The sequence below is a fragment of the Melanerpes formicivorus genome, unplaced genomic scaffold (genome assembly GCF_026170545.1).
Source record: "Melanerpes formicivorus ecotype bairdi unplaced genomic scaffold, bMelFor1.0.p_v2 SCAF_31, whole genome shotgun sequence".
NCBI lineage: Eukaryota > Metazoa > Chordata > Aves > Piciformes > Picidae > Melanerpes > Melanerpes formicivorus.
The window spans coordinates 3,270,504-3,293,645 of NW_027142383.1; the positions used below are offsets into that span (position 1 = coordinate 3,270,504).

The 23,142-nt window shown below is 46.1% G+C and overlaps 1 protein-coding gene across 3 annotated transcripts in view; it reads right to left on the reverse strand.

Moving 5' to 3' along the window:
- The window catches only part of ZSWIM6 (zinc finger SWIM-type containing 6), a 321,402-nt gene that overhangs the window by 212,164 nt on the left and 86,096 nt on the right, over nt 1-23,142 (reverse strand). For all 3 annotated transcript variants that reach the window (XM_068155388.1, XM_068155387.1, XM_068155386.1), the window contains exon 2: nt 12,121-12,477. In XM_068155388.1, coding sequence (XP_068011489.1) covers nt 12,121-12,477 — 357 coding nt within the window. The remainder of the gene's footprint in view (nt 1-12,120; nt 12,478-23,142) is intronic.

Consider the following 23,142-nt stretch of genomic DNA (forward strand, 5'->3'; position numbering starts at 1 on the left):
CAATCCAACCCACCCAAACAGCTAACCCATGGCACCAAGCACCCCATCAAGTCTCCTTCTGAACACCTTCAATGACGGCGACTCCACCACCTCCCCGGGCAACCCATTCCATAGCGCAATCACTCTTTCTGTATAGAACTTCTTCCTAACATCCAACCTGAACCTCCCCTGGCGCAGCCTGAGACTGTGTCCTCTTGTTCTGGTACTGGGTGCCTGGGAGAAGAGACCATTATCAGCCTGTCTACAACCTCCCTTCAGGTAGTTGTAGAGAGTGATAAGGTCACCCCTGAGTCTCCTCTTCTCCAGGCTAAGCAGCCCCAGCTCCCTCAGCCTCTCCTCGTAGGGCTTGTGTTCCAAACCCCTCACCAACTTTGTTGCTCTTCTCTGGACTCGTTCCAGCAAGTCAACATCCTTCCTAAACTGAGGGGCCCAGAACTGGACACAGTACTCGAGGTGTGGCCTAACCAGTGCAGTGTACAGGGGCAGAATGACCTCCCTGCTCCTGCTGGCCACACTGTTCTTGATGCAGGCCAGGATGCCATTGGCCCTCTTGGCTGCCTGGGCACACTGCAGGCTCATGTTCAGCCTACCATCAACCAGCACCCCCAGGTCCCTCTCTGCCTGGCTGCTCTCTAGCCACTCTGACCCCAGCCTGTAGCACTGCATGGGGTTGTTGTGGCCAATGTGCAGAACCCGGCATTTGGATGTGTTAAATCTCATGCTGTTGGATTCTGCCCATCTGTCCAGCCTGTCGAGGTCACTCTGCAGAGCCTCTCTACCCTCCAGCAGATCAACTCCTGCCCCCAGCTTGGTGTCATCAGCAAATTTACTGATGATGGACTCAATGCCCTCATCCAGATCATCAATAAAGATGTTAAAGAGCACAGGGCCCAGCAGTGATCCTTGGGGCACACCACTAGTGACTGGCTGCCAGCTGGATGTGGCACCATTCACCACCACTCTCTGGGCTCGGCCCTCCAGCCAGTTCCTAACCCATCGCAGTGTGCTCCCGTCCAAGCCATGGGCTGACAGTTTGGCCAGCAGTTTGCTATGGGGGACGGTGTCAAAGGCCTTGCAGAGGTCCAGGTAGACTACATCAACAGGCCTCCCCACATCCACCAGGCGGGTCACCTGATCATAGAAGGAGATCAGGTTGGTCAGGCAGGACCTGCCCTTCCTAAATCCATGCTGGCTAGGCCTGATCCCTTGGCCATCCTGTAAGTGTTGTGTTATTGAACTCAGGATGACCTGTTCCATGATCTTGCCTGGCACTGAGGTCAGGCTGACAGGCCTGTAATTCCCTGGCTCATCCAACCGGCTGCACCAGACTAAGCAGCCTTCTGGTAACATCACTAACTTGAGTTCCTGGGAAGCAACAAACTTCCCTGTGAGAAGGGTCTGGCCGACATATGGGGCCTTCAGCTCCCCTCAGGAGGGAATCACCAATAACAATTACCCTCCTCTTTTTTTTTAAGGGAGCAAGTCCTGATGCCAGGGGAAGGCTGTTTAACCTTAGGCTGTTTTGCCACAGGGAAAACCCCAGATGGTGTGTCCTCCGATATCAGGATCACCTCACCCTCGATCTCCAGTGCCCCATACTTGCTTTCCAAGGGCAGTGAGGAATGTGAGGGGAGGCAAGGAGGTTTAACCTTGCGTCTTTTGAGAGGAACCTGCGTCCATTCCCCTCTGCTTTTTGGATAACCAGCCTCTGCTGGGGGAGCCTGTGGAGCCTGCTTACTCAAGTTTGTCTCCCTGCTACAATCCCTTACATCTCTAAGTCTAGCAACCTTGTCCTTCAGTCTGGCCACCAGGTTAAGCAGATAGTCGATCTGCTCATACCTAATGCAGGAGTTGTCCCCACTACCCTGCATCTCAAGTGCCAGGCTCCAACACTCTCTGCAGCCAGATGCCTGGACACCTACCTCTTGCATGTGGCACCTACCTACCTGCTTATACTCCCCCTCAGTCTGAGTCGAGACTGAGTTTTTGAAGGAGTTATTGTGACGAGTTACAACCATGCCTAGCCCTGCCCACGGGACCTACTGGACAAAGTTTTAGAAAAAGCGCGGTGGCACGCATGTCTGGCTGCAGCCAAGCGAGAGGCCACGGGCTGAAACGGAACCGCCCGCGAGGTGCCGCTGGCTTTTAAAAGTGACGCCGGTAACACAGCGAGCCTGAGCAATCCCGAGCAGCAAGCACGTGGAGAAACAGCAAGCGCCGATTCTAGCCGAGTGCCGAGAGACCGCGCGGGTCCTGCCGTTCCCATAGGTTGAAAAGGAAAGCAGTTAGTGCTCTCTGAGGCTGCTGGAGACTTCTCGCTGAAAACTCCTGATCAACATCTTCTCTTCCAAGTGCCTAGAGATGACCTCCAGAATGAGCTGCTCCATCATTTTTCCAGGGATAGAGGTGAGGCTGACTGGTCTGTAGTTTCCTGGAACCTCTTTCTTGCCCTTTTTGAAGACTGGAGTGACATTGGCTCTCCTCCAATCCTCAGACACCTCTCCTGTCTGCCACAATTTTGCAAAAATGATGAAAAGTGTTAGAGCAACATCAGGCAGCTCTCTCAACACTCTTGGGTGCATCTCATCAGGGCCCATGGACTTGTGAATATTCAATTTATGTAACTGATCCCTAACTCAGTCTTCATTGACTAGTGGAGAGTCTTCCCTCCTCCAGTCTTCTCCTTCATCCAGCGTCTGGAATTCATAGGGGAGTTCAGTCTTAGAAGTAAAGACTGAAGGAAAGAAGGCATTCAGCAACTCTGCCTTCTCTGCATCCTCAGTTATCAGGGCTGCCTCCTCATTCAGCAGTGGGCCCACACCTTCCCTATTCTTCCTTTTCCTACTGATATATTTGAAGAAGCCCTTCTTGTTCTCTTTAGCTTCCTTTGACATTTTTAGTTCCAAGAGGGCTTTGGCCTTCCTTGTTGCCTCCCTACATGCCCTGGCAACTATTCTATAGCTCTCCCAAGTGACAAGTCCCTTCTTCCATAAACTGCAAGTAACTTTCTTCCATGAGATTTCCTTCAGAAGCTCATTGATAATCCATGCATGTCTCCTGGCATGTCTACCCCATTTTTTACTCAAGGGAACTCAAGGAAGTAGCATTTAAAAATTGACCAACTTTCCTGGGCTCCTTCACCCTCCAAAGTCTTAGCCCATGGGATTCCTGCAAGTATCTCTCTGAAGAGTACAAAGTTATCCCTGCAGAAGTCCAGGGTTGTAATCCTACTTACTGCCCTGCTTCTACCCTGTATAATACTGTGCTGGGTTGAGGCAGCCCCCTTCCCCACCCCTGGCAACAATAAACACTCAAACGGATTGCAAAAGTGATGGAAAGTTTAAATAGAAAGCAGTGAACGTTTACAGAAAAGCCAAAAGCACAGTGACAAAGAAAAATCCCAAAACAGACCCAGAGAGATCCCATCCCCACCTGAGGGTACACCCAAGACCCCCAGGGCTCCTTCTTCCCCCTCCCACTGCTAGGCTAGTCTCAGCTGGCCAGATCTGAGACTGCCCATCCCCCCATGGCCTTGGGCCTAGCCAGGCCCAAAGCCAGGAGACATCTCCCCCAGTTACCGGCTGACGGAGGAGGAAGAAAAGAGAAAGTGCTAGACTCCGCACTGGATCTTATAGTGGTGCAAAGGATTGTGGTAGGAAATACTACATAATTTCCTGTGTCCACCCCTGGGCTGGACTTCTGGATACAGGAAGTAAACATTGCAGGGGGGCACCCAGCTCAAACTGCAACAAATACTAAACTCCACCATGTCATGATCACAGTTGCCAAGGCTGTTCCTGACCTTAATGTCCCCAACTAGTCTTTCTCTATTAGTTAATACAAGGTCCAGCAGTGCGCCTCTCCTCGTTGGCTCCTCCACTACCTGCATCAAGAAGTTATCCTTGACACACTGCAAGAGCCTTTTGGACTGGATGTTCCTAGCTGTGTGCGTTTTCCAGCAAATATCAGGGTGATTGAAGTCACCCATGAGTACCAAGGAGTGTGCTCTAGAGCCTACCTCCAGTTGACTGTAGAAGGCCTCATCAGCATCTTCAGCTTGATTTAGTGGTCTATAGTAGACACCCACAACAGTTTCACCTACCTTTCCACATCCCTTAATTCTTACCCACAAGCTCTCAATCTGTTCTACCTCCCCCCCCCAGGTGGAACTCAACACATTCCAGTTGCTCTCGCACATAGAGAGCAACACCACCGCCTCACCTTGTTGGTCTTTCCTGAACAGTACATAGTTCTCCATGACAACACTCCAGTCGTGGGAGCTATCCCAGCATGTTTCAGTGATTCCAATTATATCATAGTCATGCAGCCTAACACAGATCTCCAACTCCCCCTGATAATTCCCCATGCTCCATGCATTGGTATATAAGCATTTCAGAGAGGGAGTTAATCCATTAGTTTTCACTCTTGCTGTCTGCCCACTCCTGGCCACCTCCACAGCCAGCAACCTCCTAGAGAGCCCTGCATGTGCTGATGTTTACTTGTTGGCTGTTACTACCACATGAGCCCCTGTGATATAAACCTTCTCCCTCATTGAGAGAGATGCACCCCCTCTGCTCAACAACAAACTGGCTCAACAGCAGAGTTCAGAGGGTTGTGATCGGTGGCACAGAGTCAACTGTGGCCAGCGGTGTTCCCCAGGGATCAGTACTGGGTCCAGTTTTGTTCAATATCTTTATTAACGTCCTGGATGAAGGGATTGAGTGTACCCTCAGCAAGTTCGCTGATGATACAAAATTGGGCTGTGCTGCCATCCAAAGATATCTGGACAGGCTGGGGAACTGGATGAAGGCAAACCTCATGAAGTTCAATAAGGACAAGTGCAGGGTCCTGCACCTGGGGAGAAATAACAGCAGGCACCAGTACAGCTTAGGGGTTGCCTTGCTGGGGCAGCTCCATGGAGAAAGACCTTGGAGTCCTAGTGGACAGCAAGTTCTCTATGGGACAACAATGTGCCCTTGTGGCCAAGAGAGCCAATGGTATCCTGGGGTGCATCAAGAAAAGTGTGTCCAGCAGGTCTAGGGAGGTTCTTCTCCCCCTCTACTCTGCCCTGGTGAGATGACACTTGGAGTATTGTGTCCAGTTTTGGGCTCTCCAGTTCAAGAGAGAGAGAGATCTGCTGGAGAGAGTCCAATGGAGAGCCACAAGCATAATACATCTCCCCTATGAAGAGAGACTGAGACACCTGGGGCTGTTTAGTCTTGAGAAGGTTGAGAGGGGATCTTATCAATATCTATAAATATCTGAGGGGTGGGTATCAAGTGGAGGGGGCCAATCTCTTTTCGGTGGTACACAGTAATAACACAAGGAACAATGGATACAAACTTGAACATAGAAGGTTTCACTTCAACATGAGGAGCAACTTCTTTGCAGTGAGGGTGATGGAGCACTGGAACAAGCTGCCCAGGAAGGTTGTGGAGTCTCCTCCTCTAGAGACTTTGAAAACCCACCTGGATGCATTCCTGTGCAAACTACTCTAGGTGATCCTGCTGTTGGCAGGGAGGTTGTATTTGATGATCTCTTGAGGTCATATTCTGTAATTCTGTGATGATGTACTTATAGTTAAATATAATAAAGTATTTATACTCAGTATATAGATACGGCCATACATACTTACTCATGATCTTTTACAAAAAATACTATATTGCAATCTGCAATTCTGCAGGAATACTGTGCACAATTGTTTGTAACACTAATAGAAATAAAATTTGCAGAGTAAAAACTTTATATTTACAGTTGTAACTGGTTACAGGTTAAATATAATCAACTCCCAAGTTCTAAGCAGCAGAAGTATTTTTAAAAAGTAAACACTTTGATTATTTACATAGCAAATTTAAGAGCAACTGCTTTCAAAATGAGTAATCACATTCAAGAACTGGCGGCATATATGGAGAACTTAACCTCAAAAAGTAAATCGAAGCAAAGCAAGGAGCTTTAACTAAAATAGGCAAAGAATAGCTGAGTACTTGAGGACTGGATCAACAGTAAATTTTGGTTAAAATAACAACGGAATGTAGCATCTTCAAGGTAATTTGCTTCCCTGGTTCTTATTTCTGAAGTATCGCAAGAGTTGTTTTAATCTTCAAATGAAACCATGACAAATTAATCACTCAGCCATACTGAATTTTTTGGACTTCATTTTATAAAAATCTTATGAATTTAAGTATACAAGTGAACTGTATATTAGTTATGTTTTATTACATGTCATCCTGTGGCAGCATTAAGAAGATATGGAGCAACGACTGCAAATAAAATGCATGAGTACTATCAAAGATTGAATTGTCTCAGCCATAAACCAATAGTGCTGTTCACTGATTTTATTAACCTAATGTGCTCGGAATTATTCTGAACAGTAATTATATGGAAACAAAGATCATAAAATCAGTGATTCAAAAATATTATGCCTTTGCTTCCCCAAATAACATGCATCACTTCATCTTGTATTTAATTTCAGAACTCTTGGGTGAAATATAACATCTGTTCAGCAGTGCACAGCATCAAAGAAAAAACAGCAACTGCTGTGAAGCAGTCAGTCCTATAACAGAAAATGTAAAGACAGGATAGTTGTGCTGCTTTTGGCTAGGATAGAGTTGATATTTTCCATAGTTGCTAGTATGGGGCTGTTTTGGATTTGTGCTGGAAACACTATTACAGTATCACAGTATAACAAAGGTTGGAAGAGACTTCGAGGATCATCGAGTCCAACCTGTCACCACAGACCTCATGACTAGACCATGGACCAAGTGCCACGTCCAATCTCCTCTTGAACACCTCCAGGGACGGTGACTCCACCACCTCCAAGGGCAACCCGTTCCAATGACAAATGACTCGCTCGGTGAAAAACTTTCTCCTCACCTCGAGTCTAAACCTCCCCTGGCACAGCTTGAGACTGTGTCTCCTTGTTCTGGTGCTGGTTGCCTGGGAGAAGAGACCAACCCCTTCCTGGCTACAACCACCTTTCAAGTAGTTGTAGAGAGCAATGAGGTCACCCCTGAGCCTCCTCTTCTCCAGGCTAAACAATCCCAGCTCCCTCAGCCTCTCCTCATAGGGCTTGTGCTCAAGGCCTCTCACCAGCCTTGTTGCCCTTCTCTGGACACGTTCAAGTGTCTAGATGTCCTCCTTAAACTGAGGGGCCCAGAACTGGACACAGTACTCAAGGTGTGGCCTAACCAATGCAGAGTACAGGGGCACAATGACTTCCCTGCTCCTGCTGGCCACACTATTCCTAATGCAGACCAGGATGCCATTGGCCTTCTTGGCCACCTGGGCACACTGCTGGCTCATGTTTAGGCGGCTCTCGATCAGTACCCCCAGGTCCCTCTCTGTTTGGGAGCTCTCCATCCACTCTGACCCCAGCCTGCAGGGATGTTTTAGTTACTGCTGAGCAGTGCTTACACAGAGTCAAGGCCTTTTCTGTTTCTAGCACCACTCCACCATCAAGTAGACTGGGGATGCACAAAAAGATGGGAGGGGACTCAGCTGGGACAGCTGACCTCAACTGACCAATGGGATATTCCGTACCATATGATGCCATGCTCAGCATATAAAACTAGGGGAAGAAGGACATGGAAAGACATTTGGAGTGATTGCATTTGCCTTGCCAAGGAACCATTAGGCATGATGAAACCATGTATCCTGGAGATGGTTGAACACCTGCTTGCCAATGGTAACTGGTGAATTAATTCCATGTATTGCTCTGCTTGTACGCATGGCTTTTTATTTACCTATTAAACTGTCTTTATATCAACCCATGAGTTTTCTCACTATTCCCCTTCCAATTCTCTACCCCCTCCCACTGTGTGGTGCTTAAGTTGCCAGATAGGGTTAAACCACAATAATGGGCTATGTGAAGTTGCTGAGGAAAGTTAATAAAACCTCAACAATTTTTTAAAATCCAAAAAATACTTTCCCTTCCATCCGCATATACAGCAAAATGGATTAATTAATCTGCTGACAATATCTAACCTCTCCTGCTAAAATTAATCTCAGAAACATTATTTATCAATGAGTTTTGAAGTCTACTTGTCTGTGGCAGATAAAAGAACTTATTTATCAGTATAGACTAGCATGCAGTGTTTTCATTTTAATCATAGTATCATAGTATCATTCAGGGTTGGAAGGGACCACAAGGATCATCTAGTTCCAACCCCCCTGCCATGGGCAGGGACACCCCACACTAGATCAGGCTGGACAGAGCCTCATCCAGCCTGCTCTTAAACACCTCCAGGGACGGGGCCTCGACCACCTCCCTGGACAACCCATTCCAGGGTCTCACCACTCTCATGGTGAAGAACCTCCTCCTCACATCTAGCCTGAATCTGCCCACCTCCAGCTTCATTCCATTCCCCCTAGTCCTATCACTACCTGAGATCCTGAGAAGTCCCACCCCAGCCTTCCTGTAGGCTCCCTTCAGATACTGGAAGGCCACAATTAGGTCACCTCGGAGCCTTCTCTTCTGCAGACTGAACAGCCCCAACTCCTTCAGTCTGTCCTCATAGGAGAGGTGCTCCAGCCCTCTGATCATCCTTGTGGCCCTTCTCTGGACACGCTCCAGCACCTCCACATCCCTCTTGTAATAGGGGCTCCAGAACTGGACACTGTACTCCAGGTGGGGTCTCACCAAGGCTGAGTAGAGGGGGAGGATCACCTCCCTCGACCTGCTAGCCACACTTCTCCTGATGCAGCCCAGGATCTGATTGGCTTTGCGGGCTGCAAGTGCACATTGAGAGCTCATGTTGAGCTTCCCGTCCACCAGCACCCCCAAGTCTCTCTCCTCAGGGCTGCTTTCCAGCCAGTCACTGCCCAGCCTGGATTTGTGCCTGGGATTGCTTCGACCCAGATGCAGGACCCTGCACTTGCTCTTGTTGAACCTCATGAGGTTGGCTTGTGCCCACCTCTCCAGCCTGTCAAGGTCCCTCTGGATGGCCTCCCTTCCCTCCAGCATGTCTGCTGCACCACACAGCTGGTGTCATCAGCAAACTTGCTGAGGGTGCACTCAATGCCACTGTCCATGTCACCCACAAAGATGTTGAACAAGACAGGTCCCAGGACTGATCCCTGAGGGACTCCACTTGTCACTGGCCTCCACTGGCACATAGAGCCATAGACAGCCACTCTTTGGGTGAGGCCATCAAGCCAGTTCCTTATCCATCTAGTGGTCCACCCATCAAACCCATGTGTCACCAGTTTGGAGACCAGGATGTTCCAGTGTTCCGTCACCCTTACAGTGAAAAGTTTTTTCCTCATGTTTCCATGGAACTTCCTATGCCTCAATTTCCACCCATTGCCCCTTGTCCTGGCATTGGGCATCACCGAGAAGAGTCTGACTCCATCCATCTCCACAAGTCCATGGGACTGGATGGGATCCATTCTAGGGTGCTGAGAGAGCTGGCAGATGAGCTGGCCAAGCCACTCTCCATCATTTTCCAGCAGTTCTGGCTCACTGGAGAGGACTCAGAATACTGGAAGCTGGCCAACGTGGTGCCCATCCACAAGAAGGGCCGGTTGGATGAGCCAGGGAATTATAGGCCTGTCAGCCTGACCTCAGTGCCAGGCAAGATTATGGAACAGGTCATCCTGAGTGCAACCACACAGCACTGACAGGATGGCCAAGGGATCAGGCCTAGCCAGCATGGATTTAGGAAGGGCAGGTCCTGCCTGACCAACCTGATCTCCTTCTATGATCAGGTGACCCGCCTGGTGGATGTGGGGAGGCCTGTGGATGTGGTCTACCTGGACCTCTGCAAGGCCTTTGACACCGTCCCCCATAGCAAACTCCTGGCCAAGCTGTCAGCCCATGCCTTGGATGGGAGCACACTGCGATGGGTTAGGAACTGGCTGGATGGCCGAGCCCAGAGAGTGGTGGTGAATGGTGCCACATCCAGCTGGCGACCAGTCACTAGTGGTGTGCCCCAAGGATCAGTGCTGGGCCCTGTGCTCATTAACAGCTTTATTGATGATCTGGATGAGGGCATTGAGTCCATCATCAGTAAATTTGCTGACGACACCAAGCTGGGGACAGGAGTTGATCTGCTGGAGGGTAGAGAGCCTCTGCAGAGGGACCTTGACAGGCTGGACAGATGGGCAGAATCCAACGGCATGAGATTGAACACATCCAAGTGCCGGGTTCTGCACATTGGCCACAACAACCCCATGCAGAGCTACAGGCTGGGGTCAGAGTGGCTGGAGAGCAGCCAGGCAGAGAGGGACCTGGGGGTACTGGTCGATGGTAGGCTGAACATGAGCCTGCAGTGTGTCCAGGTGGCCAAGAAGGCCAATGGCATCCTGGCCTGCATCAGGAACAGTGTGGCCAGCAGGAGCAGGGAGGTCATTCTGCCCCTGTATACTGCACTGGTTAGGCCACACCTCGAGTACTGTGTCCAGTTCTGGGCCCCTCAGTTTAGGAAGGATGTGACTGTTTGAGGCTACGCCTTTAAGAAAGGGACACTGTGACTGAATGTTTTATAAACAAAGGACAGGTCTAAACTAATTTCATTGGTGGATTGGTAGAAAGCAACTTTAAGTTCTGAGTCCGGCAGAGATTTCGGGCAGTTTTGCACTTTTTCCTCCTTTCGCATCTTGCGGCTTCTGGGCTTTCTGCCAGACTGACCTTGGAACTGATAAGCGTGAGGCCTGAAAAAACTTCCTAACACATTTGCTCTAATTATAACTGCTTTTAATTAACAATTGTTCCTTTTCTCTCTTTCTAACCCTCTCTGGGGAAAAGGGGGAGAGAAGGGGGTACAGGGGTGGAACCCTCCTCCTGTATTGTGTATATATATGTATCCTGCAGCCCTGCTTGTAAATATAGCACATTCCTTTTGCTCATCCGGCTGTGGTTTTCTTACAATTTGTTTTTCCCTTCACTTTGTCGGGAGGAGAAGGCTGAGGCCTTCCCCTCAACCCGCGACAGAAGGATGTTGACTTGCTGGAACGAGTCCAGAGAAGGGCAACGAAGTTGGTGAGGGGTTTGGAACACAAGCCCTATGAGGAAAGACTGAGGGAACTGGGATTGCTTAGCCTGGAGAAGAGGAGACTCAGGGGTGACCTTATTATTCTCTACAACTACCTGAAGGGAGGTTGTAGACAGGGTCTCTTCTCCCAGGCAGCCAGTACCAGAACAAGAGGACACAGTCTCAGGCTGCGCCAGGGGAAGTTTAGGTTGGATGTTAGGAAGAAGTTCTATACAGAAAGAGTGATTGCCCATTGGAATGGGCTGCCCAAGGATGTGGTGGAGTCGCTGTCATTGGAGGTTTTCAGGAGGAGACTTGATGGGGTGCTTGGTGCCATGGGTTAGTTGTTTAGGTGGGTTGGATTGGTTGATGGGTTGGACATGATGATCTTGACGGTCTCTTCCAACCTAGTTTGCTTTATTCTAAATAAATGTTTATTCCAGCTCACAAGCAGGTCAAGAAGACTGCTGTGGTCTGAGATGTTCAAAGCCCTGGATAATTCTTATGCAAAAATAAGTAGCATTCAAGAGCTAATTCCTTTTGCCTATTGGTAGAAATATATGAAAATCAGAACTAGTACAGCCATCACAAGAAGAAAAAAATAAATTAGAGGTTGTATATAAAACAATCCCAGAATTAAAACACCTCTAGGTAACACTGAAGAGAATGCTTTCATCCAACTCCAGATTCAGGACTTTCCTTTAATCAAATCTGTTTATAGTCCTCCTGTGCCAGATCTTTCTTTTATAAGCAAGTTTTTGTAAGTTTTTCTTCTTACTTACCTGTGCCTTCAAGTAGTGTTCAGTATAATTTCTCTTCAAACACTGGTTTAGTGAGGTTAAACTTTTCATAGCAAGAGAAGTCTACAAGGCTTTTTTGTAGAAATTAAAAAAGAAATTAGAAATTAAAAAGCTAACCAGAAGAAATCTGTTCCTGGTTCTAATAGCATAGGCAGCTGAACATAAGATCACCATCCAATCTGTCATATCTCCTGTGCTGCAGGTGTGTTCAGTTCCACCTACGCTGTATCTAACAAATGTATCTTTTTTTCTTTTCCAAAAAGTATTACTTCCTAAACAACTTAAAACAAAGATTTAGTAACAAATGAAAGAGGGAATGAAACAAAAGGAAGAACAAATATCAAACTTACCATGGACTTGACTGATTTCTGAGTTCTGAGAAAGAATTTCATCTGCTAATTTTTGAGCAGTTGGTAAAACTTCTGTGTGGTGAACTGTGATCAAATACTGTGCAAATTTTTGTAGTTGATCTCTATTCATTTGAAAGAGTGTCTCTGAAATGGGAAGATGCAGTTTGACCTGATCTGGCTTGCGGATCCGGTATAAAGAGAGTGCCACAACATGGACACAGTAAAATATATCCTTGTTTCTGCAGCTACAGGTCACAGATGTAATCTTGCAACGATCAAAGCTGATAGCTACATTGCAAACAGTTTCTGGCTCTGATTGTATTGCAGGCTCTGTCACTGTGCCACTCAAGTGAAAACCTGTTAAGGAGCAAAAAAGAAAAAATAAAAAAAGAAAAAAGAGGGAGCTTACATTATTAAATAAAATAGTGTTTCTCATTATCAATAACCTTTTATTAATGAAGCAAAATTCATAATCTATTCTGAAACATTATAAATCATAAAAAACTTGCCTTACCTACAAGCATAGTGAACCCTTTCTTTTGTACGTACCATTTTCACCTTGGATGCAATCAAAAGGAGCTAGTTTACAAGCCCTCTGCCATTCCATCACAACATTCATAAAAGTTTAATAGCAAGCAAAACATTTATTTGGTAAATGATAGCTGCCAAAGCAGAAATCAGTGTGAAATTCCCAGTAGCTCAGCAAGTTGGCAGCAAATGTCCAAACTCCACACCAGGAAGCCTGCACCTACCAGTAAATTTAACTATTCTCTTGTAGCAGTTTATTAAGCATATTAGACATGCAGTGAGAAAAATATGTTGAAATTATTCATGTGTTTAATATTGAAAATTATGATCCATAATGAGCACAAAACCTCACTGAGATTGCACTCCCTTTTAACATTGGAGTCAAGAGGTGACTGCACCACCACTCCAAGGAGGCCACTGGAGTTGTGACTGTGGTCACAGGGTGGATTGTGGCAGTTGCAACCATCCCATACCCACCTCAGGAAAGACCTCGAGGCAAGGTTTGTGAGGGATTGATCTTTATCAGCTTTTTATCTCTGGTGCCCCTGAGTCTAAGGTCCTTTTGTTTGCTTGGAAAACCAACTAATTGAGCAATCGACCACAGCCAAACCGACAGGGGTATAAATGAGTTCCGATATGGAGAGGAGCTCTCTCGCTCCACAGAAGCAGCCTTTGCAGCTTGGAACTTCTCCCCTTTAGAATGGAACCTAAGGACCCCCACTACCCCCCCCCCCCCCCTTGGTGAGTACATATATATCCTGGGTATCTATGAGAAATTTTCCTTTTATGAGTGAGTTGTGTGCATGTTTTGGTTCATCATTCCAAATAGTTGGTTTAATTAGTTGTGCAACAGTATTTTCCCAACTGACATCCAAACCTGTAATTTTATTGTGTTGGAAAGAGAGCAGATTTAATTGTAATAAATCAGTGGATGTTAGCCTCCTGTTTTGTCTGTCTCCTTCATGACATCTCTCAATAAGTAAGAAGGAAGTATTGCACTCAACCAGCATAAACCCAGGTCCTAATCTCAACTGCCACCAATTCACTGACACAAGTCACAATCTCTTTGCTTTCACCTCTCCCACCATTTAGCTGGTGCTAAAGCTCACCTTCAGACCAAGCAATCTGGTAAGGCATGTATGTTTGTGTAGCTCTTTGGAAAGGGAAACTGCTGCAGTTACCAATACACAAGATATCAGATTTACAATACTGAATGATACATGCATGTACTGTTTCAGAATTCTGCATTTTCACCTGGCATGATAAAGCACAAGGCAAAAGACCTGGGTTTTCTTATAAGAAGGTATGGTGCTCGCTTTGGCCATGACTCGATAAAGCATCCTGTTGAACCAAGGTCTCAAACTGTTCTCTGAAGATCATACCTAAAATAATTTGTTTTCCCAACATAAAGACCCAAGTTTGACTCTTAGTACTTTATCACTGCAGAATTTGGTTGTTTCTTTTGTATTTTATGTATACATGACATTGATTTTTGGCTCAAGCTTGAAGTCAGGGGTATAGAGTGCAATACAAACAAATTTCATATGCTATATCAATATTAAACTAGCACAGACTGTGAATATAAAATCTGAAACAAGTGTGATGTTATATGTTAATTATTTATAATGGAAATAATATAAAATCACACTCCCTCAAAGCCCAAAACTGATTTAATGTTCTTGAAATATAAGAAAAGTATGTTGTAGGAAGCAGCATAACATGAAAATTAGGTGGAAAAAAAGAACTATATATATAGCTCTAATCCAAAATGTTGCATCTCAGATTACTTTCAAAAAGCTCTTCAAGCTATGGGAAGCAAAGAGGAAAATATCTTATTTTTTCTATTTGTTTGTGCTGCATATTTCAGAGCAGGTTGTGCAGTCAGCATCACTGTTTGGATTACATTCATCTTTGGTACTGATACTCTACCCTGAAGGTCATACATAGAAACCTTGATTTTTCAAGAGGATATTTGCCAGTTAAAGTAGAGCTGAAGCTGACATAAACACAGTGCCCAGCTCTGCCTCCCACTCTGAGATTTCAGATTTTTTGAGAATTTATGTTACAAGTAGCACCATTTATAAACACTGATCCTGATCTAAACAATGACAGTGCTAATACAGAATTCTAATTTACTGTGGTGGGTTGGTCCTGGCTGGATGCCAGGTGCCCAAAGTTGCTCTATCATTCCTCTCCTCAGCAGGATGGGGGAGAGAAAATATAATGAAAGGCTTGTAGGTTGAGATAAGGACAGGAAGATCATTCAGCAATTACCACTATGGGCAAAACAGACTACACTATGGGAAATTAGTTTAATTTATGATAAACCAAAACAGAGAAGGATAATGAGAAATAAACCCAAAACTTAAAACACCTTTCCCCTACCCTTCCCCCTTCTTCCCAGGCTCAATTTCACTCATGATTTCTCTACCCCCTTCCCCTGAAGAGTGCGAGGGGACAGGGAATGGGGGTTGCGGTCAGTTCATCATGTGTTGTCTCTGCCATTCCTTCCTCTCCACATTCTTCCCCTGCTCTACCATGCAGTCTCACCCATGGGAGATAGTCCTCCATGAACTTCTTCAACATAGGTCCTTCCCATGGGCTGCAGTTCTTCACAAACTGCTACATTGTGGGTCCTTTCCATGGACTGTAGTCCTTCAGGAACAGATTGCTCCAGCATGGGTCCCTCACGGGGCCACAGGTTCTAACAGGAACCTGTTCCAGCATAAGTTCTCCATGTGGTCACAGCCTCCTGCAGGGTGTATCCACCTGCTCCAGCATGGGGTATTCCATGGGCTGCCAAGGAACAGTCTGCTTCACCATGGTCTTCATCATGAGCTGGAGGGGAATATCTGCTCCAGTACCTGGAGCAACTCCTCCCCCTTTCTTCACTGACCTTGGTGTCTGCAGCTTCCTACTCCCCTTCTTAGATATGTTATCACAGAGGTGCTACCATTTTCACTCATTGTCTCAGCCTTGGCGAGCAGAAATTCCATGTTGGAGCTAGCTGGCATTGGTTCTATCAGACATAGGGAAGATGCTGGCAGCTTCTCACAGAAACCATCCCTGCAGCTCCCCCACTACCAAAACCTTGCCATGCAGACCCAATATATCCAGCCTTCTTAAGTTACAGAGGGTTTAAACAAAAAGATCAGCTGCCCTTGAGGCCTAAAATTTAGAAGCACTACAGTGCAATGATGAACTCGCTGGTAAAAATTAAGAACTATTTTCTTCTTGTTTTTCTGTTTGTGTATTTAAAGAATCACAGAATGTTAGGGGCTGGAAGGGACCTTGAAAGGTCATCTAGTCCAACCCTCCTTCCAGAACAGGATCACATATACCAGATCACACTGCAACACATCCAGGTGGGCTTTGAATATTTCCTGTGAGGGAGACTCCACAATCTCCCTGGGCAGCCTGTTCATAGTATCATAGTAGTAGTATCATAGGAGTATCATAGTATCAGTCAGGGTTGGAAGGGACCACAAGGATCATCTAGTTCCAACCCCCCTGCCATGGGCAGGGACACTCCACACTAGATCAGGCTGGACAGAGCCTCATCCAGCCTGGGCTTAAACACCTCCAGGGACGGGGCCCGAACCACCTCCCTGGACAACCCATTCTAGGGCTTCACCACTCTCATGGTGAAGAACCTCCTCCTCACATCCAGCCTGAATCTGCCCACCTCCAGCTTCATTCCATTCCCCCTAGTCCTATCACTACCTGAGATCCTGAGAAGTCCCACCCCAGCCTTCCTGTAGGCCCCTTTCATATACTGGAAGGCCACAATTAGGTCACCTCGGAGCCTTCTCTTCTGCAGACTGAACAGCCCCAACTCCTTCAGTCTGTCCTCACAGGAGAGGTGCTCCAGCCCTCTGATCATCCTTGTGGCCCTTCTCTGGACACGTTCCAGCATGTCCATATCCGTCCTGTAATAGGGGCTCCAGAACTGGACACAGTACTCCAGGTGGGGCCTCACCAGAGCTGAGTAGAGGGGGAGGATCACCTCCCTCGACCTGCTGGCCACACTTCTCCTGATGCAGCCCAGGATCTGATTGGCTTTGCGGGCTGCAAGTGCACATTGAGAGCTCATGTTGAGCTTCCCGTCCACCAGCACCCCCAAGTCTCTCTCCTCAGGGCTGCTTTCCAGCCAGTCACTGCCCAGCCTGGATTTGTGCCGGGGATTGCTTCGACCCAGATGCAGGACCCTGCACTTGCTCTTGTTGAACCTCATGAGGTTGGCTTGTGCCCACCTCTCCAGCCTGTCAAGGTCCCTCTGGATGGCCTCCCTTCCCTCCAGCATGTCTGCTGCACCACACAGCTGGTGTCATCAGCAAACTTGCTGAGGGTGCACTCAATGCCACTGTCCATGTCACCCACAAAGATGTTGAACAAGACAGGTCCCAGGACTGATCCCTGAGGGACTCCACTTGTCACTGGCCTCCACTGGCACATAGAGCCATAGACAGCCACTCTTTGGGTGAGGCCATCAAGCCAGTTCCTTATCCATCTAGTGGTCCACCCATCAAACCCATGTGTCACCAGTTTGGAGACCAGGATGTTCCAGTGTTCCGTCACCCTTACAGTGAAAAGTTTTTTCCTCATGTTTCCATGGAACTTCCTATGCCTCAATTTCCACCCATTGCCCCTTGTCCTGGCATTGGGCATCACCGAGAAGAGTCTGACTCCATCCTCTTGGCACTCACCCTTTACATATTTATAAACATTAATGAGGTCACCCCTTAGTCTCCTCTTCTCCAAGCTAAAGAGACCCAGCTCCCTCAGTCTCTCCTCATAAGGAAGATGTTCCACTCCCCTAATCAGTTTTGTGGCTCTGCACTGGACTCTTTGAAGCAGTTCCCTGTCCTTCCTGAACTCAGGGGCCCAGAACTGGACACAATATTCCATATGTGGCCTCACCAGGGCAGAGTAAAGGGGGAGGAGAAGCTCTCTCGACCTACTAGCCACACCACTTCTAATACACCCCAGAGTGGCATTTGTCTTCTTGGCCACAAGAACACATTGCTGGCTCATGGTTAACCTCCCATCCAGTAGGACCCCCAGGTCCTTTTCTCCTTTTCCCCTTCATTGCTCTCCAACAGGTCAGTTCCAAACCTGCACTGATATATGGGGTTGTTCTTTCCCAGGTGCAAGACTCTGCACTTGCTCTTATTAAATTTAATTCACTTTTTCCCTGCCCAACTCTCCAGCCTGTATAAGTCTTGCTGAATAGCAGCACAACCTTTTGGCGTGTCAGCCACTCCACCCAAGCATCATTTATTTCCCTCACAACATTTAGAATAGAATAGAATAAACCAGGTTGGAAGAGACCTTCAAGATCATCTCGTCCAACCTATCAACTAATCCAACCCACCTAATCAACTAAACCATGGCACCCAGTTTTGTGTCACCATCAAACTTGCTGACAGTGCACACTGTTCCCTCATCCAGGTCATTGATGAATATATTGAATAGTACTGGTCCCAGTAATGACCCCTGAAGGACTTCACTAGAAGCAGGCCTCCAACTATACTCCATCCCATTGACCACAACTCTCTGACTTCTTTCCTTCAACCAGTTCTCAGTCCACCTCACTACCTGATCATCCAAACCACATTTCCCCAGTTTAGCTGCAAGGATGCTGTGGGAGATGGTGTCAAATGCTTTACTGAAATCAAGATAAACCACATCCACAGCTCTACCATCATCTATCCACCTGGTTATGTCCTCATAAAAGGTTATCAGGTTGGTCAAACATGACTTCCCTTTGGTAAAACCTGCTCCTAATGACCATCTTGTCCTTGATATGCCTAAGGATAGCGCCAAGGATAAGTTGTCCCTCTCCTCCATCTGGTTGGAGGCAGGACCCCTCTAATTCTGACTAGAATCACCTGCATCTTGTGAAGAGGCTTTGCGAGTCCTTTCAGAAGAATCAGAAGCAGTATCAGCTTGTCTGGTCTTTCTTGGGTGATTTTCCACTGGAAACTGAAGCAGCATTCTTTGAGGAAGAATTCCCCTGTAATCCATGTACTTGTGAAGCTAGGACTGGAGTGAGTTTTCCATCCCACTTCCTCGTGTCCTCCCTGTGGTCATGCAAGTAAAACCACAGGGTGCCGGGGTGTGTACCTCCAGATTCTCTCCCTCAGACAGGGGAGCATCTGTTTCTCATGGCTGAAACACAGGTCGTGTCCCTGAGGCCTTTGCTAGTTCCATGCACTGACCTTGGCCATCTTCCAAAGGCCTGACAAGAGATGAGAGCACAAACAGCAAACAGCTCTCTCTTTCTCTTGTTCCCCTGTTCATCCTTATCTTTTGCAGGCCAAAACTGCTTTATGCTTCTTTTTCCCTGCACCACCGCAAGCACATACAGGCACATTGGCCCCCAGAAGGGAAATCAGAAAGGAAATACATCACACAACAGAAAAGGACAAAAAAACTCACACAAAACTTTCTTAACATGCTTCAAGCCGTAACTGAATCCTCTTCTTGTTTATCTCAACCCTTTTGTCTCCTGCCTTAATTAACACAGCTGCTTTTGCTGCCCCACGTTGGTGCACCAAAAAAGAATGTAATGGTTTAGTGCAAGGGCTAACCTGCCTGTTCCCCTAAGAAAAAAGTGAGGGGAAGAGTGACACACAAAACGCAGGGCTGAGATAAAGAGGTAAGAGTTTAATATAACATGAGATATCATAAGCACAGTGCATAATTACCTTAGCTGATAATCTAATTAATCTAAAAATACAATACATGATTACCTTAGCTTAGCCTATTTGCAGAAGAAACACAGTGAAATACACAGGGGGGGAAATCCATCATAAAACAGGAAGTCAAAAACAGCAGCTAACTGACTACCACTCTTTCCACCGCCATGCCTGCAGAAAAGAGACCACACACAAGAAGTCAAAACCCAGAAGCAGCAATCAGAAGAGGAAGCCTCCCATGTTGCAATCAAGCCACATAATACTTTGCTCCAATTAGCATTTTCACTTTTTGAAGCTGGCATGACTGCAGCATGTTATGAATAACAGCAACAGGTTCAACTTAACCCATAACACCTTTTCCTCCACATGCTTAGAGATGACCTCCAGAGTGAGCTGTTCCCTCACCTTTCAAGGGATGGAGGTGAGGCTGTTTTGCCTCTAATTTCCTAGGTCCTCTCTTGGACCCTACTACTTTCTAGAGCCCATGGGATTCCTCCAAGTAGGTCTCTGAAGAGGTCGCCTCAAATCCAGGGTTACAATCCTACTTATTGCCATTACTTCCTTGCATGATCCTGAACTCCACCATCTCATGGTCACTGTAGTCAAGGCTGCCCCCAACCTTCACATTCCCAGCCAGACCTTCTTTGTTAGCACAAGGTTCAACAGCATACCTCTCTTAGTTGGTTCCAGCAAATATCAGTGGTTGAAGTCCCCCACCATAATTAGGGCATGTGATTGCAAGGCTACTTTCAGCTGTCTGTAGAAGACTTCATCTACTGCCTCTTCCTGATCAGGTGGCCTATACTAAACACTCACTACAGTGTCACCCATATTAGCCTGTCCCTTAATTCTTACCCATAAGCTTTCAACATATCCTTCACCCCCCACCATGCAGAGCTTGATACATTCCCGTTCCTCTCTCATGTAAAGAGGAAATCCACCACCTCGCCTTTCTGATATGTCTTTCTTAAAAGGTATGTAGCTGTTCCACCGCAACATGAGGAGAAGCTTCTTTATGATGAGCATGACAGAGCACTGGAACAGGCTGCCCAGAGAAGTTGTGGAGTTTCCTTCTCTGGAGACTATCAAAACCTGTGCGAATGTGTTCTTGTGCGGCCTGCCCTAGGTGATCCTGCTTTGGCAGGGGCTGTGGACTAGATCTCTGGAGGTCCCTTCCAACTCCTAATGTTCTGCGATTCTGTGATTTCCCTTCAAAGGGTGAATACCTCTTCTTCTCAAAGTTAGAAACTTTTGTCAAAAGTATTTATACATTCAGAAAAACCCACAACCCAAGAACTCTAGTGTTTCAGTCTTTAAGGTAAAAAGATTGATCGTTATTATCTGAAGACAACAAAAGATTCACAGGCAAAAACCTGTATATTCACTACGATTTATAGGGCAATCATGTGTCACCTTTGCCCTTCAGCTGCTGCAGTTTGAAATGTTTTACTGTTTTTAAACTATCATGTGAGAAGTAATTCAAGCTCTGCTGATACATTCAAGACACAGAGGCTTTGCATTCTGCAAAAATGTGTTTAGAAAAGCAGTTAGAGCATTAAGACAATGTATCAAATGAATCTCTTTTGCAAATTGATTTTGTTTTTGAAGTAAGTGTTCAACAGAAACAGTTACACCACAAAAATTATTTTACAGACAAACCCCAGCTTTTTCAGCTGCCCTGCTTTTGGATGGAAAATGTGCCAACGTGCCATCAGGATGAAAGCATTAAGTCACTTAATTCTACAAGGTCATTTTTGCCCAAATCTGTATGACAGCATCCAATAATTTAAGTAAAAACATGCTGGGACAGCAAAGATCAGGAAAGAAAAAGACACAATTGTTTAGGTACAGCCCATCTTATTCTAGATATTTATCCAATGAATTTGTTTAGAATAATCTTTTGTTTTCCTTTTTAAAACCAATAGTGAATTATTTATATTTTTCTACTTTTCTGTTCAAAATCTGTAACTAAATTTTAAAGGCATAGCCTAAACCCACCATAATCCACCACTTCTAAACAATTTCATTGGCTGCTAATACTATTAATCTAATATAAAACAATATCTACAATAATGAGTAAAAAAAGTTCATAGTTCATTCTAGCTATCTCAGATGTAGATGATTCAGAAGTCAAAAAAACAGGAAACAAGAAAACAGAACAGTTTCTTTCTCTGCAGATGAGGCAAAAGGAACAGGGACTCTCAGATGACTCAGGGCTCTCAAGGTTCTTAGGGTTTGTGCCAATTTCATTGGCTGCAAATACTATTAATCTAATCTAAAACAATATCTACAATAATGAGTAAATAAAGTTCAGAGTGCATTCCAGCTATCTCTGATGTAGATAATTCGAAAGTTCAAAACCAGGAAACAAGCAAACAGAAAAGTTTTGTTCCTTGCAGATGAGGCAAAGGAACAGGGACTCTAAGGTGACACTGGGCCTTCAGGGTTTGTAGGGTTTGTGCATCAAAGATTCCTCCCTCATGGATTTGTCTTTTCAGCTGCATGCTGTATCTACAGAACACTCACAATTCTCTCAGCTAAAGTTAGATTTCTTTGTGGAATACACTGAATTTCACCATTCTCTTGCATTACCCAGTAAGTGTGACCAGGACCTTCAGCAGAAACCACCCGTTGGACAGGATTGGCCTCTCCTGAAGGAGAAAATACGCAAATAATTTAGCCCAACGGATTCTTTGCTCTAACAAGAGGAACTCCATCACCTTCTAATTTTTGAAGCAGATCTGAGTGTGCAGGTCCATCTCGATTCACTGAACCTCTACTATTTACCAGCCAGGATGCTTGTGCTAAATGTTTCTCCCACTGTTTCAAAGATCCACCCCCCATTGCTTTGACAGTGGCCTTCAGCAAACTGTTGTAGCATTCAATTTTTGCTGTGGCTGGTGCATAGTAGGGAATGTGGAATATTCACTAAATGTCATGCTGTTTCACAGTAACAGTATCACAGTATCACTAAGGTTGGAAGAGACCACAAAGATCATCGAGTCCAACCTGTCACCACAGACCTCATGACTAGACCATGGCACCAAGTGCCACGTCCAATCCCCTCTTGAACACCTACAGGGATGGTGACTCCACCACCTCCACAGTTGCCACAGTTTTTCACAAGACTGTTTTTGAAATTACTTCCATTGTCTGACTCAGTCCTCTCTGGAGTTCCATGTCTCCAATGGACTTGTCTCTCCAAACCAACAATGGTGTTGCGTGCCATTGCATGTGGAACTGGATAAGTTTCCAACCATCCAGTGTTTGCTTCTACCATAGAAGGCACATATTACTTACCAGACCGAGAACGAGGTAAAGTGATATAGTCAATCTGCCAAGCTTCACCATACGTATACTTTGACCATCTGTCACCATACCACAAGGGCTTAATTCACTTTGATTAATAGCAGCACAAATGTCACAGTCATGCACGGCTTGTGTAATACCATCCATGGAAATGTCTATGGATCTGTCACGAGCCCATTGGTAGGTTGCATCTCTGCCTTGATGATGGGATGCCCACCCAGCTAAGAACATCTCACCTCGGTGTTTCCAGTCAAGATCAAAATCAGAGTCCATGTCTACTTGAGAAACTCCTTCAGCTAGATCTGCCTGATGTGACCGGTTGACGTTGTCCCCTTAAGAAAGGGAATATGGTGGACGGAAGTTGGTAAACGGAAAGAATAATCTAAACTAATTTCATTGGTAAAGTGGGAGGAAGCACCTTCTGAACTGGGAGTGCAGGAGGTATCCTGGGCACTCCGGCACTTTTTATCTTTAGTCTTGCTTC